The 11215-nt window shown below is 41.5% G+C and overlaps 1 protein-coding gene across 5 annotated transcripts in view; it reads right to left on the bottom strand.

Annotated features, from left to right (window-relative positions):
• Nucleotides 1-550: 550 nt before the first annotated feature.
• mrtfab (myocardin related transcription factor Ab) overlaps nucleotides 551-11215 on the bottom strand; it is a 38928-nt gene continuing 28263 nt past the window's right edge. For 2 of the 5 annotated variants that reach the window (XM_067487708.1, XM_067487712.1), the window contains 16 exons: nucleotides 10731-10786; nucleotides 10226-10301; nucleotides 9451-9612; nucleotides 8515-8678; nucleotides 8262-8396; nucleotides 7985-8053; nucleotides 7313-7497; nucleotides 6795-6966; nucleotides 5923-6315; nucleotides 4782-5813; nucleotides 4446-4652; nucleotides 4248-4340; nucleotides 3873-4013; nucleotides 3638-3730; nucleotides 2676-2736; nucleotides 551-2586 (listed from right to left, as the gene is read on the bottom strand). In XM_067487708.1, the coding sequence (XP_067343809.1) occupies nucleotides 2009-2586; nucleotides 2676-2736; nucleotides 3638-3730; nucleotides 3873-4013; nucleotides 4248-4340; nucleotides 4446-4652; nucleotides 4782-5813; nucleotides 5923-6315; nucleotides 6795-6966; nucleotides 7313-7497; nucleotides 7985-8053; nucleotides 8262-8396; nucleotides 8515-8678; nucleotides 9451-9612; nucleotides 10226-10301; nucleotides 10731-10786 (3617 nt within the window). In that variant the 3' untranslated portion in view covers nucleotides 551-2008. The remainder of the gene's footprint in view (nucleotides 2587-2675; nucleotides 2737-3637; nucleotides 3731-3872; nucleotides 4014-4247; nucleotides 4341-4445; nucleotides 4653-4781; nucleotides 5814-5922; nucleotides 6316-6794; nucleotides 6967-7312; nucleotides 7498-7984; nucleotides 8054-8261; nucleotides 8397-8514; nucleotides 8679-9450; nucleotides 9613-10225; nucleotides 10302-10730; nucleotides 10787-11215) is intronic. The other 3 variants (XM_067487710.1, XM_067487709.1, XM_067487711.1) reach the window with 3 other exon arrangements.

Below are 11215 nucleotides of genomic sequence, written 5' to 3'. Positions count from 1 at the left end.
CATAGAACAGTTTATCATAACATCTAAGTGTTACAAGACTAGTTTTGGGGCAAAGCACTGGATATTTTAAGTGAGCTATAATAACTTAAAAGCTGCTCATATAAAGTAACATCTGTGGCTCATTCTGCCTCCACAGAAAACAATATCTAGTGGCTGACACGTGCAGAGTGTGTGTACAAGCGTCTCTTCACTCCCTGCTGCTGTGTTGCATTATTTGCTTTGGGGTTTGGTTTTTTCATACACATGCAGAATGTTGTTTACTGGGTCCTGGTGAGACGTTCACAGTTTTTTCTCTGCCTCGCAAAATGAAACAGAAGCACTGACACTTTCTGTTCCCCGTGACAAACTGTATTCACAGTGCATCAGTTCATGTTAAAGAAACATTTTGGTTTACGTCGGTCTTCACAGGTTCTTACCTCATTATACAGACAGGCAGTGACATACAATTGAATTTTCTAAACCTTAGAGGGAAAGTCCACAGATTTTACATAGTCTGTCTACAGGTCTAAGTAATATTGTACTGTACAAGTTTAAAAAAAAAAATCATATGTGAAGGGAATTGTTTATTTACCTTTGCATGAAAAAAGAGAAAGAATGAATAAAATAATACAAGGGCAGAAGCAAACAACACGGTGCTAATGTTTCTCCATTTCACATAAAGTGCTGATTAACTACAAGACAATAACAAGATTGAAAATGTGTGACACTAATTACAGGGAACAGTTTGAAATATCACTATTATCCAATTATTTATGGTCTTTTCCAACAAATCTTAAAGGCCCATTTATTGCGCATTATTTAAAAATTTCTGTTGAATCAAAAAATGAGTTTCTTAGTTTTGTTATTTTAGATCAAACTCAAACAGTTTGTCCATGTCTGTATAAGCAGATTAATGACAAGTTCTAGACGCCACCCCATTTCTTGACATGGGACCTGTACAAGATTATTTACCTCAGTGGATTCCTTTACAACGACACCCTCTTGTGGCCCTTCTCTTTATAACCAATTTGATGAGCAGGCTCATTATAGTGTTTCTGCTGTAAATATGCTAAAGAAAAAAAAAACACATGAGAGTTTTTAAATTATATTTATTGTTTTTAAACTTTTTTTTCTTTAAAAAATGACAAGGTCCAAGTATTTTGGAAGCCCCGCCCTCACCCTATGTTCCCAAGCCGGGCAGTTCGACTCTAAAGCAACCAGCAAAGAAAAATAGTCATATGGACAACTGATAATATACATCCCATATACAGCAATACATAGTGGTCTACCATAACGTTACCAATAATACGAAGCCTCCAATGAGGCTCCAATTCAAACTGTTGCCACTGATATGGTTAATTTCAATAGCAACTGTCAACTAATGACGGTTGTTTTTTGACTAGTGCAGATGGACTTCAGTTTGCCACAGTGAGGTGACAAAGCACCCACAGCTGCCTTTCTTATCATACCATTAACGGCTCAGCTAATAAACACATGCTGGTCATCATTTAGCTTCACCGCACAGCGCTAAGATTCAGCTATTGGCCTGAATACCCCCTTTAAACCAATCAGATTCAGCATAAGTGCAAAAGTTTAGGAGGCACTGACACACACACATCTCTGACAGATGTGATCTGTCGAATAGTTTCCAAGATTTGAAATGACATTGTTACAGTGACCTACAGTTTCCTGCTGGCTCACTTAAACCTGGTTATAAGGATACAGGAATGGGATTATACAGTCTTCTGTATGGATCCCCATAGAAGTTTCAAGAATTCAATACACTTCAGTCCCACCAAGTTCAAAAATTCTATGAATTTACCTTCTCATTCTTTTATCCTGCATATAGTAACAGCCAGTGAAAGACAGGGCAAACAGTGTAAATGAGTGTGTGTGTGTGTGTGTGTGTGCGTGTGTGCGCGGGCGTGCCAGTCACCCCCCGGAGTGGTAGACACATAGAGAAGGTTCCTGTATGTGCATGAGTAAAGACAGAGCCTATACAGTGTGAATGAGCGTGTGTGTATCTGTGCTACAGACAAGACTCCCAGTGCAGCTGCAAGTCTGTGCTGTCCAGAAAATCAGCCGAAAAGACGCTCGGGGGAGTGTGTGGTGCCAGTGGGGCCAGACTTGTTCCCCCGTCTCCTTCGTCAGCTCCCCCTCCTCTCCCCTCTCCACCACCCCCACTCCCTCCACTAGTGCTCTCTACCATGGAGACATCCAGCCAGTCCATACCATCCAAGGTGGGGTCACCAAAGTCCAGCCCTGTAGAATGAGGAGAGAAGCCCAGGTCGGTTGTGTCCATAGGGGAGGGAGGGTGGTCTAGGATGCTGGGCGTGCTAAGCATTTGGCTGTGGAGGTCATCGATCAGTGTCAGACCACCATCCGGCTCCATGCCCAGCAGAGGGGCACCTGTGGTGCTCTCCAGGAAGTCCTCCAGGCGCCCGCTGCCTGAGCAGGGCTCTCCTACAGTGGGCTGAGGGGAGATGAGGGGCTCTGTAGGGGAAGGAGGGGAGAGGTGAAGGGGAGATGGGGGAGAAGATGGAGAGGGTGGGTCAGAATGGAGAGGGGCGAGAGATGGGTCCGGATTGGCCTTGAAACCGGGAATTTCTGACACAGAACAGAATAATGACATCAGTGCACACGCAGACAACAGACTGGCGGCATCTTTCTCTCTATGTTAATCAAAGTTTATTTACCTCCACTCTTCAGCAGGATGTCAAACAGGTCATCCATCTGCTGACTATTCATGCCATTCTCCTGGAACACAGAAGAAAACATTATTCACCGGTAAGCACAGTGGACAGAGCTGCACTCAAACACAAACTCGAGCTCCAAAAGTATGATAAACTATGAATTTTTGGGCCCAGTATGTTCTTTGTTTTGTCTTACTCCATTAAAAAGAACAAACAGAGCTAAACCTTTATCACACACCTAATGCAGTGTCTATCACATTTCATATGGTATGTAAATTATATGAACCTATAATATACATCTACTCTCATTCAAAAAAAATATGTTGTCAAGCACAACTCCAGTTAAATATAGAACAAATTGGTTACAGCTATATTTTCTTTCAATCTCTTCTAAAAAATATATTACCTTACATTTTAGTTTTTCAAGGGTAAAAAGGGGTTAAAATAAGTTTCCAATATGCTGCTTTTAAGCATATAGAGAGATTAAAACCAAAAAAAAAAAGCTCATTGAAAAATTTTAAAAGTTATTTTGCAGCGCCAACCCCAGGAGCCACTGAAAGGCTAAAGAGGCTAAAAGGTTGATCACAAAACATTGTTTACAGTTCTGCTGTCTTGGATTATGATCCTGTATAAACTTGACAGAAATGAAACTGACTTTGGTTATTGGTCACTTGGAACCTAAATCAAATACAAAGTGTTTCTGTGATGTGAGCTAAAGGTATTTTGCTTTTTTTGATCGAAACCTTGACTAAGCACAGAGTCACTTTTGCAAATATGATGAGAACAAATTCACAATGCTCTCTAGTATTTTGTAGGCATTGATCAATGTTATTTCATTTCATTGTTTCATTTAGGTCAGATGCATATCGAAACTGCCTATTAAGCCCAGTTTAGTAAAGATAGGAAACTAACATGGATCAAAAGGGGAAGAAGGAAAAGAAAGAAAGACATGCTGGAGAACATACTTTGGAGCGTTGAGTAGGAAGGAAGGTGTTGGGTTTGGGAGAGGGAGGGGTGAACAGTGTGTGCCGGTCGTAAGTCGGACACACCTCCTCTCTCTGCCAGGATGAAGTGATGGAAAAAGGGAAGAAACAATGAGAAAAGGTTAATGAAGTCTGCAAAATGTGAAGAAGACTGGAACAGTAGAGGTGGGATGATGATGGAAATTGTCTGGAACTCAGGAGATGCTGATGATGTTACCTTGAGAGATGAGATTAAGTTGCTTTGGCTTTCGCTATCCGACATGTCATCAAACAAAGGCTGCAGGTTGGGTGGAGCGGTGACTGACATACTGGGCTCTGGAACACCACTGGTGTCTAGATGCAGCGCCAGTTTGTCCCCCTGATGGAAAAAGACCTGATTAGACTGCACACCAGTAAACATGTATATGTTTGGTTCTTATGGTCTTATTTTGGACTAATAGACGGGATGATCTGACTTTATACTGTGTTACTGATGACACCTTGTGGCAGGAGGATGTCTCTTGCATTGAAGATGCAGAGTTCTATAGCACACTTACCTTTTAAAATTAAAAGTAAAAAAGGTAAAGAATAACATTAATAGTCTGTGCTGTACCTTTTTCGTTGGCTGGCTAACAGGTGTGGCCTCTGTTTGCTCTTTCGACTGGTTAGCAGAACTGGGAAGTTTACTTGGGCTCGACTGCAATCTCTGAAAAAAGAAAACAACCAGATTAAGTAAAGATAAATTTTCCTCTCACAAGTAGTCAGTTAAAAAAAATAATAATAATAAGTTTTTAAATATTTATCACAATACCTGCAATGTGATGCGTCCACTGGTTTTGGCCAATGACGACAGTCCGTTTTGTCCGTCTGTGGTGTGACCAGTCAGAGCAATCAAGTAGTGGTTACCATTGCTATCAGTGACCAGTGTCGGTGTGCCGTTGGCCTTTAGGAGGTCTAATGAAATGGCCTGAGCGTGGATTTGAGTGCTGTTCTGTTGGTTAATTAAGACTGGAGTCACCTAGAAACAGACATCATGATGCATATTTTTAGTCTCACTATGATAAAAGTTTATCTTATTAGCACCGTTAGCTGCACATACAATTGATAATAATAGTAATGATATCAGCTGGACACACTGGACCTTTACCTGTTGTGTGGCGACAGCTGCCGTCTGCTGTTTCTGCTGCTGTCTGTGCTGAGCCTTCAGCTGCTTCCTCTGTTGTGCTGGGTTCCCTGCAGGCTTCTGGCTCATCATTGTCTGGTTCTGTATCTGCACCTGAACCTGCTTCAGGTGGGCCTGGTTCTTCTGCTGGTTTGGTTGGCCTTGGGCTTGTTTGAGCTGGTTCTGCTGCACCAGCTTCAGTTGTGAAAGTTTCTGTTGGGCCAGTGTCTGCTGTGCTAACTTTTGCTGGGCCAGGAGCTGTTTCTGTTGGGTTTGTTGTATAATGAGCTGCTGGAGATTCTGCTGCTGATGAAGAAGGATCTGAGCTTCTTTCTTCAGCTGTTGCTGTTTTTGAGGGTGTAACTTAGTCTCTGCCAACTTCTGTTGTTGCACTTGACTTTGCTGCTGTCTGGGCTGCTGTAACTGCTGTTTGTGCTGTTCGGCTTGTTGAATCTGCAGCCGATGAATCTGCTGCAGCCTGAGCAGGGTCTCCTGAGAGCACTGCATGGGCTGAGCTTGTTTCTTTACCTGGGCCTCTTCTGTTACACCCTCATCCCCTTCCTCAAGCTCCACCTCCTTCTTCACCTTCACCACGAGGCCACTGGGGAGTGTTGGGGGCTGAATAGCCGAAGCTTTTAGAGTTTGAAGTTTAACCGCTGGAGAAGTTTTGTTCTTCTCACTAACTTCCTTCTCCACCACTACTCCACCTGTCATCTTGCCCTGCTCCAGCTGGGACCTGAGTGTCTCCACCAGCCTCTGTTTTTGCTTTAGCATTCTAGTCAACTCCTCAATCTTTTTGTCCTTCTCTTGGAGCATCTGGTCCTTGTCCATAGCAGATGTGTCCATGGCTACTGACAAGTGCTCCGGGTGCTGGCCAGTTAAGGATGAAGACTTGGAAAAGCAACATGAGCTCTGGATCTCCTCTTTGACCTTGGAGAGAGGCCGTGAGACTGGAGAGATGTTTGATGGATGCTGAGGAGAAGGGTGCAGTGTGAGCTGGGTAAGAGGAGAGCTCACCTGAAGGACAATAAAACAAGATTTTAGGGAAAGATTTGAGGAAAGCAAATGTGTATTTGGCCTAAATTTCATCTAAGGCCCAACAAAGGCATACACTTATAACTCTTACCATCTCTCCAAACAAGTCTCCATTACAGCTTGTCTCATCTGGACTGGTGAATGACCTCTCAGAGGGAGTAGGCGACACTGGTGGGGTGGAACTAGTGCTGCCAAAACGCATGACTCTCCCAGGAACCACTTGAGCCAATGAGGACAAAGCTATCTTAAACACACTCTCTCCTGACTGGTGCTCAGGATTTGTGGTTGAGACCGGAGAGGATGTGATCTTGTTAGCAGATGAGTTTGTGCCCTGAGGGTTTTGCTGCATCTGCATGCCATTTTTCAAAACTGGACTGGTGCTGCCATTATGCTCCTGATAGTTGCGGAGCCTCTCAATAAGATCGTTTTTGGTGCCTGAAACGGTCAAACCACGCAATTTCAGTTCCTGTTTCAACTCAGCGACCTGGAGGATGAGAAACCAAAACATGTATTCATATAACAGGGATTGACTCAGAGTGAAAGGGAACAAAAAACTGATGTGATGATGGAAGGTTCACAGAATTTTTTTTGAGTACTTCCCGTTTCCCAAAAAGTCCTAAGATTAATTATTAAAAATATATATATATATATATATGACATTGTTTTTATTTTTCTGGTTTGTTTTCTCATCTAACTTGTAAGATGATGTACTAGTTGACCTCTAAAAAATGTTCAGATGGCAGCAAGAACAGGACATTTTGCCATATCATTTTCTGAGATGACGATTGTGTGCATTAGCCTTCTGAAATATTCTTCTTTCATTAATTAATTTTACTTTGTGATAATTTACAATATATACTTCCCGACCTTCAATAATTAGTAATTAAAATAAACTTTTTAATATTTTGTTAAACTTATTATTAAAGATAATTTCTGACACTATACATTGTCTACTGGAATTACTTTGAACTCATCGAGGTTGGCTGGCAGAGTGCTTGGTTTTACTCCTCCCGCTGCAGTTTGGCTCTGACGGGTTGTTCCACTCTGATTGGAGGGGGCTGTCGTGGTTGTCGTGGGAATGCTGCGGGAGGGAGAGGGGCCACAGTTGGTCGTGGGGGGCTGCTCAGTGAGAGGCCTTGGGTTAGAAAAAAAAAAAACATCATTAGCATTTTATGCTTATCGTAACAGGGAACTAAACACACAAAACGCACATTTACTGTCAAGCCACATGTAGCTGGGACTGAAAAAACAAAATTTAAACTCCAGACACTGTAGACTCATCCAAAAACCACAGTAAAAATATTGTAGAAGACAGGAAGTAATATTAAAATCTGCCAACAGGTTGTGCTGCAGAATAAACCGCTTATACAAATGGGTAAATGTGAGGAAGAGAAGAGAAGCTTGCAAATTGCTTCTTTTTTGTATAAAACCACTTTAACCAGTCATCCTCACTTCCACACACAGTCATGCTTGATACCTACTTGGGGGGGGCAGGCAGGATGGTGTGATAGTTGTAGTGCTGCTGTTGCTGGCTGAGGATCTGCAGCTGCAAGAAGAGCTGCTGCTGCTGGAGGAGCTTTGCGTACGACGAGTCCATCTGAGGCGGACGCTCCTTGTCTGCCTTTTGGTCTGGAGGGATGTACTGGTGGTACTTCAGCTTCTTCACCTACACCCAGGTGATTTCAGTCAGTATTACCATACAATTAATATGTGAAATTTATTCTGCCTCACTGAGTCGGCGATACCTGACATTCAAAAAACTACATTCAGTTACAACAGGTGGAAAGTTCATTAGTAAAGTAACAGCGGAAGCATTTCCAGTTCAGAAAAAAAGCTTTCTGGTTTTTGGTGCACTGAGGATACTGTGGTTTTAGAAAACAGTGCCTCTTCCCTATCTATGATTTGTTCTTGTCTGATTGTTAAATGTCAAAATCTCAAGTTAAATGTTCTACAGGAACTGACACCAGAACAACACTTTTACTTCAGAATCTGAATTTCATTTTTTTAAGGTTAAACTATTGTCATCGTTCTTGATAGAAGTGATGAGCTGAAAAATACCCCGATGAAGTATTTTTTATAGTGAATTACATAGGTTGAGTTTTTCCAACCCTACCAGTGCCTGATATAATGAAAGTGAACGAGTGCTTGCTCACCTTAGGTTTGTTGTCCTTTGGTTTCTTAGGTCTGTGCAGGGGACGGTCTGAACTCGTCTTAGTATGAGACTGGTGAGAGGAAACCGTAAGAAATGGGGTAGGAGAGGAGGAAGTAAGGAAATGAAGAGAACATGGAAAGTTAGCCTGTTATAGCTGCTTCGCAAATGGAGATTAAGGTTACACTTACACATAAATCATCAAATGTTTAAGATGTTGAGCGAGCTTGTACCCCATGTCCGTCTGTGTAAAGAGATGAAATTAACAAGAATTTGCACACCTTGATCTGTCCAGTAGAGTGGCGAGAAGTTTCTGAAGTCATTCCATTTGTTAGTTTTTGGAGTTGAGAAGATTCTGGCCCATTTACCGGAGGAGGGGGTAGTGGAACTGGGGGGGGAGGGGGCTGTGTAAGGAACTGAGAAAAGAAAATGTGTGTGATTTTGTTTTGATGCAGCTTTGTTTTATGAATGTAGCAAACTGTACTGAGCTCAAGGAACTATCATCTTGACTAAAATGGCATCCTGTGAAGGTACCTGTGTGGGAGAAATGTCCCCATTCTGGGTGAGCGCATCACTGGGGGACAGCTGAGGGACAGCACTCAGGGGAGAGTCATGATTGGTCAGCTGGTCTGGAGACAGAGCATCACTGCTGTCTTCATCTAAGGATGAGCTCTCTCCCCCTGCGCCCTTTGGAGAATCTGTGACAAAGCGGACATGTTTTCAGGACAAAATGTTAAAACTGATTTTTCCAGCTGCTAGTGTCAGACACCTAAACAGTTGCGTGCCTGTAATGAATGACCCATGTGTAACAGTTAAACATACAAAATATGAAAATTGAGAAATGGGGATGACTAGGTTTAGAGAAGCTGTTCAAGGCTCTTACAACAGATGACTATGTCCAAACATAGTTGCTGGTTTATTTCTGCAATAGTTGTGTGGCTTAGTTTTTATGTTATCGCAATGACTAGGGTGATACCACATAGACTCATAAAGTAGTGTATGTGTGTTTGTGTTTATACTGTGTTTATTCTGAAATACTGGATTACAAGTGTGTGTAGATACCTTGTAGATACAAGTGTAGATACCTTGATGTTGTAATTACTCAACAAAAAGTTTGTTTAGAATGTCAATCAATTCTATGAGGCGAAACTATTGCACAAAAATTTTGCGATACACCAAGACTTTTCTTGCTGGAACATGTAGACAATATGAAACAGACATACAACATAGTACGACTGTTTCATATTGTGTACATGTAGAGCAGCACAGAACTGCAGTGTTTATAGTTTGCAACAAGGCTCTAGGTCCTTTTTCTTCCATCTTTACAGCAGTAATTGTGTAGTTCTCTGAATGTTCTTATTAAAAGTGTTGGTACTTGTAAAAGAAACACTAACACAGAGGGCAATTAATAGGTCTGTCCCTGTCAAAAGACGTGCTACTGTTTTAATGTTGACAGTAGTGTGCACCCACCCAGCAGTGAATGCTGCAGAAGGCAGCTGACTGACAGGATGTTCTTGTGAATCAGTTCAATGGGACCTGGTCTATGGGAGATCTTGTCGTTGAGGTCATCAGCCAATCGTGCTCGCTTTAACTGCAGCTGCTTAGCCTGTAGAGATGGCTCTGCCGACGTTTCTGTATAAGAAGTAGCAGGACAACATACACCATGTACAGTACATTCATTAATCAAGTGATTCATTTTTAAACTACAGCAGGCATAAAAGATGCCGCTGCGCAAGACGTCAACTTTCAGCAGATCTACAGACAGGAAGTTGACTTTTTGAAGATAAGAGATTTTTAGGGCACTTCCTGAATTTGAATCAAGGTTCATTTCAGAACTACACCAAAGCAAAATGACTGCTGTGTTAACAAGAAAACTATCAAAGCATCAAGTCCGGCTGATGAACAAAAGAGAAACAGAACATGGAAACGAATGTCACAACACGAAGGTCATTAAAAAAAGTAAAAAAAAAAAAAAAACTCACTCTAAAGTAACTTAAGCCCTTATAATGTGGATAAATGGAGTATACAGTATAGCACTGTATGGAGTTATACAGTGCTTATGAAATTAGTTCTCAAATGAACATAAAGTAGGAGTTATACATTAACCAAATCACACTGGTTAAATTGTTCCTACTGTGTGGTTAATTTTTAGTGGTCTCTCATATATTTCAACCAACTTAAGCTCTTCATTATGTATTATAGGGCGTCTAAAACTGCAGTTACGCTAATAGGTAAAAAAACTAACCCTCCAGAATGTGCATCCTGACGAGTTCGGCTCGTTCAGGACGACTCCGGATCTTCCTCTTGAGATAGTCCTCGGTCTGGGTAAAACAAGGGATGTTCATATTGTGGAGATAGAACAAAGAGGGGAACAAGGAGAAAGGTGAGAAGAAATAAAGAATGAAAAATGGAAAATGAAAAAAAAAAAGAAAAAAGTAGGGAATCAAATTGTTGGAAATGCTAATACAAGCCTGTAATGAAAACTTAATACAATGAAATAAACTGCTACTGTAGATGGCAAGTTTTTATTTAGTAACAGGTGCATCCTTGGTGCACTGCTAGGGTGACCTACACCTTACTTAGCAGCAATCACCATATCACCTATATCTCAATTTTTGTGAGTGGGGTTTTAGCAGCTGATATGAACAGACTAAAAATACGTAAAAAAGAAAAGAAACTGCATATAAACGACATAAAAATAAAAACCCCAAACCTTATTCTCCAGAACAATCCATGCAGAAATCACTTACCCTTGCTCGCTCCAGACTCCTCCGCTGTTCGTGAAAGGCTGCAGGGCTCTTCAGTGCTGTGTGATGAGAGGAATGTAGAGAAATAAATAAATAAACGATTATCAAGTGACAATGTGAGAACAAATACAGCTATAGAGAAGAAAGGCTCAATGCAGAAGTAGCTCACGGGTGCTAAACCATGACCTCTAAACCATGAAAACTGATCGCTTCTGATAGGCCTCTGGAACATTATAATGATCAACAATCAATAGTGATCAATTGTTTTCTTTAGCTGTACTTATTCCTTATTATCATTGTGGCTTTTAAACTGAAAGGGCTGCAGGAAGTGCAGTAGTCAATAGCAGTAGCTTAGCTTAAGTAAGTTTTACAGCCAGACAAAACTTACAGACCCACTTGTCTGCACCCATGAGATTTTCCAAACCGTAACATGGTAGTTTCTTTAAGATATGTAACCAAACTATTCTCCAGGCCTTCAGTTGGTCACA

The sequence above is a fragment of the Channa argus genome, chromosome 20, assembly GCF_033026475.1.
Source record: "Channa argus isolate prfri chromosome 20, Channa argus male v1.0, whole genome shotgun sequence".
Classification (NCBI taxonomy): Eukaryota; Metazoa; Chordata; class Actinopteri; order Anabantiformes; family Channidae; genus Channa; species Channa argus.
This window is presented reverse-complemented; position numbering and strand designations above follow the sequence as displayed.